The 16,898-nt window shown below is 35.0% G+C and overlaps 3 protein-coding genes across 5 annotated transcripts in view; all 3 read right to left on the reverse strand.

Annotated features, from left to right (window-relative positions):
- The window catches only part of LOC127847565 (trehalase-like), a 230,371-nt gene that overhangs the window by 52,663 nt on the left and 160,810 nt on the right, over window positions 1-16,898 (reverse strand). The gene's annotated exons all lie outside the window — the stretch shown is intronic.
- The window catches only part of LOC127847573 (RING-box protein 2-like), a 223,944-nt gene that overhangs the window by 34,956 nt on the left and 172,090 nt on the right, over window positions 1-16,898 (reverse strand). The window lies entirely within an intron of this gene.
- LOC127847567 (inactive ubiquitin carboxyl-terminal hydrolase MINDY-4B-like) overlaps window positions 5,075-16,898 on the reverse strand; it is a 46,602-nt gene continuing 34,778 nt past the window's right edge. Inside the window, exons 10-16 of one of the 2 annotated variants that reach the window (XM_052379577.1) lie at window positions 16,712-16,782; window positions 15,455-15,617; window positions 14,684-14,770; window positions 11,715-11,892; window positions 11,362-11,418; window positions 8,043-8,139; window positions 5,075-6,773 (exon numbers count right to left, since the gene is read on the reverse strand). In XM_052379577.1, coding sequence (XP_052235537.1) covers window positions 6,725-6,773; window positions 8,043-8,139; window positions 11,362-11,418; window positions 11,715-11,892; window positions 14,684-14,770; window positions 15,455-15,617; window positions 16,712-16,782 — 702 coding nt within the window. In that variant the 3' untranslated portion in view covers window positions 5,075-6,724. The remainder of the gene's footprint in view (window positions 6,774-8,042; window positions 8,140-11,361; window positions 11,419-11,714; window positions 11,893-14,683; window positions 14,771-15,454; window positions 15,618-16,711; window positions 16,783-16,898) is intronic. The other variant, XM_052379579.1, reaches the window with a different exon arrangement.

The following is a 16,898-nucleotide window of genomic DNA, read 5'->3' on the forward strand; positions in this document are numbered from 1 at the left end:
AACATTTTCTTTTATAAAACTTATATCTTAAAACAATAATATAATTCAAATTGGAATTAAACATTCAAGGGTGAGGTAAAACAAGGTTTTTATTTACATTGCAAAGTCCAATCCAATCAATTGTATATATAAACACAGTATTTAACAGAAGACCAAGACACATACAGGTTTATAATGTACATATATTTCAAACCCTTTTCCATCTCTATAAAACAACAGTATAATGTTTGATCTTCTATTGTTTTGTACAATTGCAGACAAAAACATTTCTAAAAACATCTCTTATTTCATAAGAGCAACATTTTGTGAAACTGGCCAATCTATCAAAGTAACAGATTAACCTGTTGATAAACCGTTGCCCAAAGTGTTATTTTGTTAAAAAAATCCATCATTGTTTTATTTAATATATTTTTTCTGAATTTGTTTCACATTAGTTAGTTGCTAAAACTAGTGCTTGCAGATTCTAAATTCTAAGTTCTAATTTGAAAAAAGGGCATAAATTTAGAAATTTCTTTATGTCGGATAATAAAAAAGTGCACATGTACATTTTGATATCATAAGGAACAATGCTTTTATGTGAAAACATGTTGGAGTACTTTGTGCCACAAGTTTGTGTATCTGGATAGACATACAGACGTCAAAGGTGAATCGTGCCTTACACCCGCTTCTTTGTTGCAGGTGGTATAATCAATGGTCACCAAGCCAAACAACAAAACCTTATCAGATTTAGAATATTGCCTACATAATTAACTCTTTCAGTGCTGGAACCGAATTTTGAAGGCCTTTGCAAACAGTTTGGATCCACATGAGACGTCACAAAACGTGGCGTCTCATCAGGATCCAAGCTGTTTGCTATTCTGATAGTATTCTTTGAAAAAAATCGAAGAAAAGGCTAATTTTAGAAATTCAGCAGACAACATTTTAGCAGATGACAAATTTCCCAGCATGCAAAGGGTTAAATTCTGGCACCACTGACAAGTGTGCACATATAAGATATGAACCTCAGTCTGGTAAAACAGGTCTTTGCATGAGCGTTCAGTGTCGTCAAAGTTTTGCCAGTGCAGTTTGCACAGGCTTATCATGGGCAACACATTCCACTTTTATTGTTGATTAGTTTAACCCTTTGAGCGCTGGAACCGGAATTTGAAGGCCTTTGCAAACAGTTTGGATCCAGATGAGACGCCACAAAATGTCATCTCATCAGGATCCAAACTGTTTGCTATTCTGATAGTATTCTTTGAAAAAAAATCAAAGAAAATGCTAATTATAGAAATTTAGCAGGCAACATTTTAGCAGACGACAAATTTCCAAGCATGAAAAGGGTTAAAGGAAGTCTCTTCTATGCCAAAATCTAGTTAAGGTTGAAAGTATCATCCCTGATCTGGTATAACAATTTGCGCCGATGCATTAAATCATGTTTTTACAGAGAGGCTCACATGAGTGTCAAACAAAGAGCCAGCTTTCAGAACAGCCAGTTTTCAGAATGGCTAAACACACTGTGAATCAAATCTCTATGTATGGTGTTTGTACCAGATAAAACTTCAGAGCTAGCTTTCTATACATGTATCTAAAATTACATCAAATCAAACGCACTTGTTTACAACAATACAAAAGCTTATAAATACTACTGATTATATTTTCTCATATTTAATTAGTGACCCAGAGAAAAAAATGAAATTTTTCTGAAATAAACATCAACTTAATAGTTTTGCACCGTCTAAGAACGCTATTTTAATGGGATACAGAACATGCAAAATACATTCCCCACCCATCACTGTATTACTAGGACCTATCGGCTTATTTAAACAATAACAACACTTCACAAATACCTGTTCAGCTGTAAAAGTATCTTAGAAGTTCATGAGGTCCATACAACCCAGAAGCTGCAGTATGTGTGAACCCGGAGTGTGTCCCAAACCGTACTTATTAATAATTAATTATTAAAAATTGCAGCTCTATTCTTTTTTTACTGAAAGATATTCAATTTTAGTGTAGTCTTGTGGCGTGGGGGGAAACCGGGATACCCGGAGTAACATGATGGTCAAAATCATGCTAAAAAAATGGTGACCTGTCAACCAATCTCACATGCGCCCCTGAGGACTGGAAATTGAACCCAGGTTGCAATACATGTACTACTTAAAATCTTTTGTTGCAGAGAAGAACACTTGCATAGTGGTTTGAGATTAATATCTATCAGATCTCTGCTACTGTAAGTCATTATTATTGCTGCTGATTAAACTTGCAAAAAATCAATGGCACAATGGTACATGTAAACAAGCGCTGTTTGTAAAACATGCATGCCCCCCATATGGGCTGTCCGTTGTAGTGGCAGCCATTGTGTGAATACGTTTTTTGTCACTGTGACCTTGACCTTTGACCTAGTGACCTGAAAATCAATAGGGGTCATCTGCGAGTCACGATCAATGTACCTATGAAGTGTCATGATCCTAGGCAAAAGCGTTCTTTAGTTATCATCCGAAAATAATTTTACTATTTTGGGTCACCGTGACCTTGACCTTTGACCTTGTGACCTCAAAATCAATAGGGGTCATCTGTGAGTCATGATCAATCTACCTATGAAGTTTCATGATCCTAGGCATATGCGTTCTTGAGTTATCATCCGAAAACCATTTTACTAATTCGGGTCACCGTGACCTTGACCTTTGACCTAGTGACCTCAAAATCAATAGGGGTCATCTGCGAGTCATGATCAATCTACCCATGAAGTTTCATTATCCTAGGCATATGCGTTCTTGAGTTATCATCCGGAAACCATTTTACTATTTCGGGTCACCGTGACCTTGACCTTTGACCTAGTGACCTCAAAATCAATAGGAGTCATCTGCGAGTCATGATCAATCTACCCATGAAGTTTCATGATCCTAGGCGTATGCGTTCTTGAGTTATCATCCGGAAACCAGTTTACTATTTCGGGTCACCGTGACCTTGACCTTTGACCTAGTGACCTCAAAATCAATAGGGGTCATCTGCAAGTCATGATCAATGTACCTATGAAGTTTCATGATCCTAGCCCCAAGCGTTCTTGAGTTATCATCCGGAAACCACCTCATGGTGGACGGACCGACCCACAGACCGACCGACCGACATGTGCAAAGCAATATACCCCCTCTTCTTCGAAGGGGGGCATAATAAAGATAAATAATTATTCTTCTAAGTTAAAAAGTTAGAAATAAACTTAAACAATTTATTAGCCTCTATATCCTTTAGGCACCTGGTCGATTTTTTCAGCGAAACGTTGTAGCGTATTGAAACGTATACAATTTACAACCGGGGCTTTTTTTAAGGTATCACCTACAACGTTGTTAAACATGCACGTTTTTCACAATTTTCAATACTGTAACGGATTTTTGCGGTTTAAAAAAATACATTTTACAGTTCACAACGAAAATCGGGTCTAAAATACGCTTTTACCCGTCACAGTTGTTTATCGTCAAACAATTATCCTCTTATTAAAATACGTTATACTAGTAATTTGTTTTAGAAAGTGATGCCACATAGCGGTTTCTACCGTATTTTTACGCTTTTATACAACTGAAAAATGAAGTGCATGAGAATACTAGTATATAGTAGATGTAGACAAAAGAAGAACTGTAACGTATTTTTACGAACTTTTGTCAATAGCATGTTGTATGATCTTTTTTTGCCAAAACGTTGTCATATAAACAATAGAAATGCAGAACTTTCTTAAGTTTATACCACAAACATGACGGAAAACCATTGTTTTCAAAATACCACTGGTTTGCTTTTTTAAGATGAATTTTGTGCATTTAAATATTTATTGATTTTAACTCTCAATTATTAACCATAAATGGTCGAAACTTTATTTGACAAGTTTATAGTCAACAGACTGTATATTGAACATTCGAACGTTGCAGTCTTATGTTTAGTGTGAGCCTTAGCTAATGTTACAGACCAAATTTTGCAAATCAGTATGCGCGTTACTGCTTAACTACGCTATGGAAAGACAGCCACTGCCTGTTTCAGTAAAATAAGCAGACGACAAATTTATGCTAGAAGTGTCTGCTAGGAAAGATAACCACCACATCTGCCTGTTCACTGCAGTGGGTGTAAATGACTAATAGTGTTTAACAGCTTGTAAGACGACATTGGCCAGTCTAGTGTTTATCATTGAAATCTGTACATATTGGCTCCTTTCAGGGAAAACGGGGTTTAATGCATGTCAAATAAGATTAGCCTGTGCACACTGATTAGCCAGTGCAATGGGCACAAGCTAATCAAGGACGACATTTCTGATTGTATAATGTTTTTCGTTTAAAAAGTCTCTGGTACTGGTATGACAATAATTGCATATGCATTAAGCCCTGTTTTCCCAAAATGAAGCTTTAATTATATTTTTTATTAATGATTAAAAAAAAAACACACCTGGACTTTTGCTTAAAGACACACTCTTTATAAATTTGAATGGGTTGTGTTCATTTAAAACTTGCAATATAAAAAGCTATTACATAATTTTTTTAACTTCTAAACTTATACCACAGCGAACACCTACAGCGCCTTCAGCGCTTTGATAATTTTTGTCTTTGATTAAGTTTCAGTTCAGTTACAAACATTGATAATTGTATTTTTTTAAGAAAAAAAGTTTCAGGGTTCCTACACCTAATAAGGGTCAGGTTTTGAAACAACGAAATTTGTATGCGTTCAATAACGTTGTAGTCGTTCACTGTAAAAATCGCCCTGGTTTTGAGGAGAGAAAAAACGTGTACGTTCTAATTTGTTACAGGTGTGCAAAGAATATAAAAGATCAACAGTATTGTTATATAAATAAATATTCTTCTATTATTGCACATGTTATATAGGTAACTATATAAAATAAACTCTTGATTAATAAGTATCAAATTAAAAATAAACTTTAAAAAATAAATACTTTCTCTTTAATCACATATTTTTAAATTAACACGTAACAGCCATACAACAATAACTATTCTTTTTGACTAAATAAATGTTATATAAAACAAAAAAACAAACATTGTTTTTAAATTATTCATAATTTTAAATCACATACAAATTTACCGAACTCTCATTTACAGGACAGTGTATAAAAGTGTACATTATTAAATTATTTTTATTGCTATGACATTTGTTACTTAACACAAAATAATATATTAGAATTTTAAAGATGAACAGCAAAACATACTTTACTAAATATACAAAAACACAGAATTTGTTGTGATGGTTCACATCATTTCAAAATCAATATGGAAAAAAAATGTTCATACAGGAGTTCAACAGATTTCACGTCTAATGCATTCATACATATAATTATAATTGGGCCATGTGAAAAGGGGGTTTAATGCATGTGCGTAAAGTGTTGTCCCAGATTAGCCTGTGCAGTCGGCACAGGCAAATCAGGGACAACACTTTCCACCTTAACTGGATTTTTGCTAAGAATAGACTTTCTTTAAACAAAAAATACCATAAAAGCGGAAAGTGTCGTCCCTGATTAGCCTGTGCAGACTGCAAAGGCTAATCTGGGACGACATTAAATGCACATGCATTAAGCCCCTTTTCACAGAGCAAAGCCCAATTATATATACCACCATTTAAATAAGACTCAAATCATAGTAATGTGCCAACCAAGAAGGCGAAGATTAACACCCAAATATCAGGGTGGGACAACCTGCTCCTTTTGTGTTTGCCTCTTCTTCCCCCATTTCCCTGCTTAATGGTCAAGTTGAGGAAATATGTTGAGCTTAGTAGATTATCGTTTTTCACAGATTAATATTTTCACAAGTGAATATATTTATTTTCTATCATCACAGGTGAAAACATATCAGTACTCTACCAACAACCAACATATTTACTGTTTATTCGATGCATTTTCAATTGCTTTTGTTACATTTTAAAATAGTTTAATTGGAGTATTTTGCTTGAATAATGAGGTCATAAAACGAAGTCATTTCACAGTTAACACGTGAAAGTATATAAGGACGAAAATTATTGATAATTTTCACTGTGATTTTTCACTGTTTATTTCCCTATAAACCACAAAAAAGCTCTTAATTTAACTATGTTAATGTGAATGTGCAGGAAAAATAAAAGGGTTAAAATAAATGCGTAAAAACCCCCAGCTTTGTTGCATTGCTGTACTCACCTAACTATAATGTGATCACACGATCACGGCACACAGAATTTATTAATGCTAGTGTGGAGACAATGTTGGATGATAATCTTACATTTAAAGCAAACCCTTTTGAACTTTCTCCTTCTTTATGGTAAATGCATGTATTGATGTTGAATTATCATTCCTCTTGTGTTTGTGTCAGGCAGTCAGATACCAATTGTTACTTACTCTAATATATTATTATTTAAATTTGTTATGAGTAATTTTTCAAAACCATGCAACTAGTTGCATGATTCACATCTCAAACCATTATGGATGATTCACAGCTCAAACCATTATGGATGATTCACAGCTCAAACCATTATACATGATTCACAGCTCAAACCATTAAACATGATTCACAGTTCAAACCAATATGGATGATTCACAGCTGAAACCATTAAACATAATACACAGTTCAAACCATAAAACATGCTTAACAGCTCATACCAATATGCATGATTTTCAATTCAACTGTCTCTTCGACTACCAATACTATGTTGACTTGTTGCATTCAATGGTAAACTGGTTTTTATGATGGATGGTAAACTGGTTAAGGCTGGTTCCCTGGTGCCTCCTCTTTCAAACAAATGGGTGCACTCCATTCCAGTCCACATTAGCACCGTACCATCTACAAATCAATATGAGTCTTGTTCTGAGAAAACAGGGCTTAATGCATGTGCGTCAAGTGTCGTCCCAGATTAGCCTGCACAGTCCGTACAGGCTAATCAGGGACGACACTCTCTGCCCAAATTGGATATTTGCTATGAAGAGACTTCATTTAAACAAAAAATATATCATACAAGCTGAAAGTGTCGTCCCTGATTAGCCTGTGCTGACTGCACAGGCTAATCTGGGAGGACACTTCGCACATGCATTATGCCCAGTTTTCTCAGAACACGACTCATATAAATGAAGCTTACTCTAGGAAAATGTGCATAAAGTCTTGTTCCAGATTAGCCAATGCAGTCTGCACAGGACAACCCGGACAACAATAACTGCATTAAACAGATTCTTGCCAAGAAAAGACTTCCTTTAATCCTTTACCCCTTATAAACACACTTTGATGGGTTTGTAGTCCCTTAGAAAATCTAACTAAATTAAAAACATTCTTTACTAGAATCAAGTTTTATCTTTACTAGAATCAAGTTTTAAAGGCTTCATTTCAACTTTAAAAAACTGATGATCACAAACAGCATAAAACCTGAACAGACTACAAGTTACTTGCAGGCTGTTCTGGTTTTATGCTGGTTGAAAAATACAATTTTCACTTTTCTTCTGAGGGGGAAAGGGTGTCACAAAAAATACCATTACAAGCGGAAAGTGTTGGACCTGTGTTGACAGCACAGGCTAATCTGGGATGACAATTTATGCACATGAATTAAGTCTGGGTCCTCAGAGCATGGCTCGAGTTGTTATATGTTATTTCATTAACCCTTTCAGCGCTGGAACCGAATTTCAAAGGCCTTTGCAAACAGTTTGGATCCAGATGAGACGCCACAGAACGTGGCGTCTCATCTGGATCCAAACTGTTAACTATTGTGATAGTATTCTTGGAAAAAAATCGAAGAAAATGCTTATTTTAGAAATTCAGCAGACGACATTTTAGCAGACGACAAATTTTCCAGCATGCAAAGGGTTAATGCTGCTGAAAAGTATGTTCGTAAAAAATTAATTATTGATATATGTATTCAGAACTTTTATAGCACAAAATTGTGACAACATAAAAAAACAACTCCTAGACCATGTAACATGTTGGAAAACAAATACAAATATTAGATAGATTAGTGGCAAAAATAGGAAACAACCATGCTGACTACAAGGGATGATTGATGAAGAGAAACATAATTAAAACAAAATATATGAACAATACAACTGAAAATAAGAAATAATCAATTACTTGGTTAAAATGCAACGCTCCAAAGGTGGTATTTTCTCTTCCTCAATTTTTCGAGCTACAGCAGTCTTCACGCGAAATCTTCTATTGTATCTGGTGTCTGAAATCCAAAAACATTCTTGGGCACTTTCACAAATATTGTAAAATAAGTCTGAATTTAAATTAAGTAGTATGTAATGAAGTTAAATAATTATGAGATAAAATATGTATGTTAATTTCGACAATTTTTTTTATTTAAAGGTTATGTAATAACCATTTCACAAAACAAATTGTGTGATAAATGATGTTTATTATTAGATTTATATATACTGTATATGCAACAGTCAGTGAGAATTAAATTCAATTCATTAATTTGAGAAATAGAACCCAGTTTTCTTAAAGGTTTTGCAGTGTTCAGTTATCTTGGCGGACCCAACACAAATAAGTAAAGCATCAAGGTTGTCATAATTGAGGCATCAACATTAATGATATTTAATTTTAAAACAGAATACATGTAGCTGGATGCATTCATTTCAAGCATAAATAATTCTTTAAGTTTGCATATATTCTGAAATGTGTGTGTTTTCTAAAGAAAAGAAACACATGCCATTGATTCTTCAAGTCTGCACAGGCTTATCAGGGACAACATTTTCCTCTTTAATAGAATGTTTTGTTTAAAGGAAGTCTCTTCTTAGCGACTACAACAACAGTTTAGGCAGAAAGTGTTGTCCCTGATTAGCCTGTGCTGCAAATCTTGTACGACACTTTATGCACATTCATTAATTCCTGTTTTCCCAGAGCAAGGGCTCAAATATTGCCTGGTATACATGTACATCACATCATGATACCTATTCATCAGGATACCAATTCATCAGGATACATGTTTATCAGGATACCTATTCATCAGAATACCTATTTATCAGGATACCTATTCATCAGGATACTTATTCATCAGGATACCAATTCCTCAGAATACCTATTCATCAGAATACCTATTCATCAAGATACAAATTCATCAGGATAGCTATTTATCAGGATACCAATTCATCAGGATTCATCAGGATACCAATTCATCAGGATACCTATTTTTAAGGATACCTATCCATTGTTGTGAAAGTAATTAACACAACAAACATTGTGCAACTACAAAACCTGACAATGTGTGATAACAATACGAACAATGAACAACATATTTTACCATATCTCTAACTGTAAGTTTGATTTCTATCTGAAAGCAAACAAGCAACTTCACATCTTAATTTACTACTCAAACTGACCATCCAAATGTCATACATTGACTTTCAGTAAAAATAACAACACCAGAGCCAAAAACATTTAACAAGAAACAACCGAACATGGTGGTTTAATTATTGTGTGTTATATTAAAAAAATAAGACGACATGGTTAAGATAAATGCAAAAAAATTCAGTTTCACATAATAAACACAATAGACTAAGAATATCCTTAAAATGTTTACTTCATGCTTTTGTTCACACAACGACAAATGATGCACTTGAAGCAAAATGACTGTACTGCAACATTACACCAAAATTAATGTGGAATACAATTGTTACTAATATAAGTGCGAGTGGTTTGTCACCTATCTTTTATTAAGTGTATTAATGGGCTTCAGAACTTTTGTACCTAACACAACTCATTTTAATTAAAAAGAATGTCCATGTACAGTGAGTAGGTCTATGGCATGTTTCTAATAGCGCAAACATTTCACTTTAACATTTCAATAGATGCAAATCAATTTAAGGACACATACAAACATAACATGACAATTGTTTCATTTAATCCAAATTGTGCCATGATTTTTTTCCCGATCTGAACACAAATTAAGAGGACTGCTACATTTATGGATAAAAATAAATGTGTCTTTTACAAAAAAAAAAAAAAAAAATGTGGCTTACAAAACAAGCACTTAATATAAAATAAAAATCTTTGTAATATCCTTAAAAGAGGCTTGTTAAAAAAATGACAACACAAAAATAAAGTATGAAACGAGCGTATTATCACAAATGCATAAAAATAGTAAATATAGTGTTTCTTTTATTATATACACCAATAAAAACAAATATTCATTTGAACTTGTTACACACTAAATCAATAATGTGCATATATTTTACTAACGAAAGTAATAAACAACACAGTAAAGTTCAAAAGCCTGAAAGCACAATAGTTGCGTATTAGATTATTCCAAATTAAATAGGTTTGTTTTTTATAAACATATTTACTGCTATTTTCCACAACTATGAAAATATGTGAACAATTCCCTTTAAGCATCCACACACGACTATAAATGTGTCTTAACACACACTGATGCCTCCACATTTCGGTTTTGTCTTAAACTCAACTTATGTCGGAAAAAAAACTGAACAAAAGTATGGAAATGCACAGGTTTACGTGCTTGTTAATATGTTTGTACAGTTTTATCTCTCAAGCAGCAATACTGTTAAAGTGACGTCCAACACAAGTTAAAAAAGGATTATTTTGATTAAACAGGGGAACAACTCTGCATGCGTAGAAAATATAAAAATTTAAATATGGAGGTTTGCAATTTCACATGCTGGTTATTAAAGTTTTAGCCTTCTAGCACAAATACTTTTTGATTTACACCTGACATCAGTTAAAAAACAATTCCATATAATAAGAGCCATAACTCTGCAAATGTCAAACATATGCAAAACAAACATTAAAGGTGGTCAAAGACGGACTTACAAGGGCAAATCTACCTCCCCCCTCATAGTGAAGTTAACCCTTTGCATGCTGGGTAATTTGTCATCTGCTAAAATGTCGTCTGCTGTTTTTCTAATATTAGCATTTTCTTCGATTTTTTCAAAGAATACTATCAGAATAGCAAACAGTTTGGATCCAGATGAGACGCCACGTTCTGTGGTGTCTCATCTGGATCCAAACTGTTTGCAAAGGCCTTCAAAATTCGGTTCCAGCACTGTAAGGGTTAAGGCATTTCTTAAGCATTTCATGGTTAACCTTTACCACACGCTAACTGTTAAAACTCCAGTTTCCATTCTGCACCACAAAGTGAGTTTATGTTATTAACTCATTTATGCCTAGCATCTAGAAAAAATGCCTTGGCAAACAGCGTAGACACTGATGAGACGCCGCATGATGCAGTGTCTCATCAGGGTCTGCGCTGTTTGCTTAAAGGAATTTCTGTAAGAATTATTATAAATATAGAAATAAATATACTAGACATCCCTAATTTTGGAAATAAATGGATCCAATTTTGAAGGATGGGAGAGTCCACTAGGCATAAATGGGTAAAATGCACACATCATTCTGCTGTTTTGTCTGAAACAGTGAGCTAGTTACATACGTCCCCAGTCCTCGTCAGGATTTTTCTCGTGTTTGTCTTTTGGTAGGCGTAGTGTCTCTATGCAATATGCATAACACGCATACACAATAGACATTGACGTTGAGCAAATCATAAAAAAATGATTGTACTTAATTCTGAAATCTGATAAGGGTAGACGTTACACTGAATTGTTATTGTTTTTTTTATTGCCTTTTTATCTTCGATTATATGCTAATTATTTAAACATACAATTTAATTTATGAGTTCCTTTTAGGGCATAGTCACTGTTTCAAAAATAATATGGAAAAACTGTTTAAATTTATGAATAAAGTGCAATAAGATCCTTATTTTTAGAAATGTTGTTTATCATTTACCTATATTTATCACAGTGTATGTATTTTGTAGAAGACCAGTGTAGTAATACAAGGTGAAGTGATGCTCCACCCTCCAGTCAGACACAAGGTCATGGTTGTTGCTAAAAAGTAGTCCCCACTGATTGTTTACCAATGTCAGCCATATTGGACTCTTAGGCGTTTTCAACATACTGCCAACCTGCAAAAAAAGGACAGCTACAGTCGGTAAGTTAGCAAGTGATAATTCATTTTTAAAACATGCTCAAGTTTTACATATGCATTTACACATGGCAAAATAGCTTATATTTGTTAGCATAAAATTGGTAGATTTCTGATTTTGGCAAAATAAATCTTAATAATTTGCCTTGTTCAATGTCCAATGTGTTTGACTTTTACGTCCACAATAAATAGTGTTTTAGAGTGGGAGTCACTTGTTAGAAGTGGGCCCTATTTATCATTTGCCAATCAAATAGTCCATGGATATGAGGTGATAGTATAAAGCCCTGTTCATTACATACCAATTAAATAGTCCAAACATATAAAGTGATACTCAACAGATTAGCGCATTATGCTGTATACAGATTTCATTAGATAAAGATACAAATATATTAAAACATCCACACATTATCATGTAGAATTTGAGTTGCAAAATAATGTCATCATTCAAAGTGAAAAAGTCAGAATAAAATGACTTCATTTGAAAAAAGTAGAAAACAAGAGGGCCTGAAAGGCCGAAAGTTGCTCACTTGAGATAACAAGATATTATTGAGACAAATCTTCTGACCAAGTGTCATGAAGATCGGAAAATAAATGTGGCCTCTAGAGTGTTAACAAGGTTTTACTATAGCCATATAAGGAAAAATGCCCCGCCCCCTGGCAGCCATGTTTTTCAACCAACCGGCATCATTTTTTAACACTTCCAAGATATTATCAGGATAAATCTTCTGACCAAGTTTCATGAAGATTGGACAGTAAATGTGGCCTCTAGAGTGTTAACAAGATTACTATAGCCATATAAGGAAAATGCCCCGCCCCTTGGAAGCCATGTTTTTCAAGCAAACATAATTATTTGCGAACTCATCCAAGCTATCATTGACACCAATCTTCTCATCCAATATATCATTTTTATTTAATATAAGATATCATTTTGACAAATCTTTTGACAAAGTTTCATGATGATCGGAAAATAAATGTGACCTCTAGAGTGTTAACAAGGTTTTACATGTACTACAGCCATATAAGGAAAAATGCCCCGCCCCCGTGGTGGCCATGTTTTTTAAGCAAACGTAACCATTTTCTAACTCATCCAAGATATCAATAAGACAAATCTTCTGACCATATTTCATGAAGATTGGACTATAAATGTGGCATCTAGAGTGTTAACAAGATTTTACAATAGCCTTATATAGCCATATAAGGAAACATGCCCCGCCCCTTGGCAGCCATGCTTTTTAAGCAAATGTAACAATTTTCGAACTCATACAAGATATCAATAAGACAAATCTTCTGACCATTTTTCATGAAGATTGGAAATAAATGTGGCCTCTAGAGTGTTAACAAGGTTTTACAAAAGCCATATATAGCTTTATAAGGAAAAATACCCCACCCCCTGGTGGCCATGTTTTTAAAGAAACCAAAACCATTTTCAAACTCATCCAAGATATGATTGGGACAAATCTCCTGACCAAGTTTCATGAAGATTGGAAAATAAATGTGGCCTCTAGAGTGTTAACAAGGTTTTACTATAGCCATTTAAGGAAAAATGCCCCGCACCTTGGCGGCCATGTTTTTTAACCAAAGGGCATCATTTTTTACCTCTTCCAAGATATTATTGGGATAAATGTTCTGATCAAGTTTCATGAAGATTAGACAATAAATGTGGCCTCTAGAGTGTTAACAAGATTTTACAATAGCCATATATAGCCATATAAGTAAAAATGCTCCGCTCCTTGGCATCCATGTTTTTCAAGCAAAGGTTACCATTTTTGAACTTATCCAAGATATCATTGGGACAAATCTTCTGAGCAAGTTTCATGAAGATTGGAAAATAAATGTGGCCTCTAGAGTTTTAACAATGTTTTACTATAGCCATATAAGGAAAAATGCCCCGCCCCCTGGCGGCCATGTTTTGCAACCAACCGGCATCATTTTGTTCGAACTCGTCCAAGATATTACTCGGATGAATCTTCTGACCAAGTTTCATGAAGGTCAGACAATATTTATGTGGCCTCTAGAGTGTTAACAAGATTTTACTAAACCCATATATAGCCATATAAGGAAAAATGCCCCGCCCCTTGGCAGCCATATTTTTCAAGCAAACGTAATCACTTTCAAACTTATGCAAGATATTATTGAGACCAATCTTCTGAGCAAGTTCCATGAAGATTGGAAAATAAATGTGGCCTCTAGAGTGTTAACGAGGTTTTACTATAGCCATATAAGGAAAAATGCCATGCCCCCTGGCGGCCATGTTTTGCAACCAACCGGCATCATTTTGTTCGAACTCGTCCAAGATATTACTCAGATGAATCTTCTGACCAAGTTTCATGAAGGTCAGATTATATTTATGTGGCCTCTAGAGTGTTAACAAGATTTTACTATAGCCATATATAGCCATACAAGGAAAAATGCCCCGCCCCTTGGCCGCCATGTTTTTCAAGCAAACGTAATCACTTTCAAACTTATCCAAGATATCATTGAGATCAATCTTCTGACCAGATTTCATGAAGATTGGAAAAAAAATGTGGCCTCTAGAGAGTTAACAAGGCAAATGTTGACGGCACACGATGCACGATGGACCACGCATGACGGACAAAAGGCGATCACAAAAGCTCACCATGAGCACATTGTGCTCAGGTGAGCTAAAAAGACATTCTATAAAAGAATGAAAAGTAGGAAAAAGTGGGAACAGTTGACAGCATGGAACATTGTCAGTTAAACTGACTTATGAAAGGCATTTTCCTTAAACACATATCTGTGATTCCACCCACCTCTGTCCGCTCATCATCATCCTCATTCTTGTCAAAGAACAGCATGCCAATTTGACTCCTCTCCTTCAAGCCAGGCAGGGGGTGGGGCTGCAAACGTAAGCCACTCGATATGTGGGTAAAGTGTCGTCACTAATCAGAACAAGCAGTCCACATAAAGTTAATCAGGGATGACACCTTTTGCTTTTAAGTGTTTTTGCTTTACAGGTCCCTTCTAAACAAAAAAACTTGTGTAGTTGGAAAGTGTTGTCCCTGATTAGCCTGTGTGGACGGCACTGGCTTATCTGGGATGACACATAACGCATATGCATTAACCCTTTGAACGCTGGAACCGGATTTTGAAGGCCTTTGCAAAGAGGTTGGATCCAGATGAGACGCCACAGAACGTGGCATCTCATCAGGATCCAAACTGTTCGCTATTCTGATTTATTTTTTTTGAAAAGAAATCGAAGAAAATGCTTATTTTAAATTTTAGCAGACAACATTTTAGCAGACGACAAATTTCCCAGCATGCAAAGGGTTAAGCCCCGTTTTTCCAGAGCATGGCTCAATGAGGATACCTTTTGCTTCCATCTGCTGATCTGCTGAAAAGCTATGAATAAATAAAGCTCATTCAGAAAAATGACAGACATTACAAGTGGCCTATGTATTGAGTTTCTAAAAAATGGTTTAAAACTATAAAAGAAACTATGAACGAATCCTAAAGATTTGTATTGTTAAAACACTCCAGTGCCATTTTGATTTAAAGTTTTCATTTAATGAAGCATGCCTTACCAGTAAATGACCGTCCTTATCATAGATAATGTTGCCGTTGTGGTAGTACTGCGTGGCGCGGCCTGTCAACAGCAGGTTAATGAGTGCAGGCACACAATCTTCGTTGTCGGCTAGCAGACGTACCTTGTCTGGATTCTCATGAATACCCATGTCCTCATATATCCTGCAGTTATAGTAAAACTGTTAACACATGTTATATAAATGGGACTCGTTCTGGGAACACCAGGGGTGGTATTCCAGAAGCATCTTAAGTTAAATTTTATTTTTATCCTTAAATTGGGATTTTTTCTTAAGTGTTTTAATTCATACTGCAATAGTTAAGCATCGAAAATTACATCAAAATAACATCATTATGTCAATGTTATTTGAGGAAAACCAAAAAACATGCATGTCTTTATTGAGTCAAGAAATACAAAACATTGTATTTTTTAACTTAAGTGAAAATATTTAAGAAATGACTTAAGAGGTTTCTGGAATACCACCCCAGGCTTCATGAATGTTCCTAAAGTGTCATCCCAGATTAGCCTGTGCACACTGCACAGGCTTATCAAGGAGGGCATTTTCAATTTTAAAGGAATATTTCTTCTACAGGAGGTCTCTTCTAATACAAAATTCAGTGAAGGCAGAACAGGAACCAGTGAAGGCAGAACAGGAACCAGTGAAGGCAGAACAGGAACCAGTGAAGGCAGAACAGGAACCAGTGAAGGCAGAACAGGAACCAGTGAAGGCAGAACAGGAACCAGTGAAGGCAGAACAGGAACCAGTGAAGGCAGAACAGGAACTTCGTCCAATAAGTGTGTGAAAGACACACAGATGGACGGATCAAAAGAATTTAAGACAAACAATGAACAAATAGCATCCGTGGTGAATCAAGAATATCCCATCTACTTTTTTTTGTGGTATTAAAAGAATACAGGGTTAGTATTTAATACAGATTGTTTATTTCGCAAGGCTTAGCAAACCTAAACCACCAGCCTTTTCATGTTTTCATAAACTTATCTGTGTTTAAAATGTACTTAATATTCTATGATCCATCATTTACTGAAAAAGATAAGGTCCTTTCCTTGCAAACAAAGAAACGAAAACGGCTGAAGTTGCTTGAATATTAAAACATCAAAAGACGTCGAGAGAACAACATAATGATGTCATTGTTCTTCCCTTAACAACCATTTCCATGCTATGCTTAAATCAAGCTAAGTTTAAACAGCGGAAGTTTCATTGCAATGCAGTGACACTTCATTCACACAGTGCCCTTACTTTGGTATGGTCCTTGATAGGATGATGCTGTAGAGGAGTGTGATGCAGCCATTGGAGTTTTCATGCTCAAACTAAAAATCAGAAGAGAAACAGTAATTGGAACAGCAAAATACCTTAAGAGTCCAGAAACTAACAATAATAACTGTAAGTAAGTTACGATCTGTAATTCATTAGCTTTGATTTTTTA

Source organism: Dreissena polymorpha, chromosome 10, assembly GCF_020536995.1.
Source record: "Dreissena polymorpha isolate Duluth1 chromosome 10, UMN_Dpol_1.0, whole genome shotgun sequence".
NCBI classification, from domain to species: Eukaryota; Metazoa; Mollusca; class Bivalvia; order Myida; family Dreissenidae; genus Dreissena; species Dreissena polymorpha.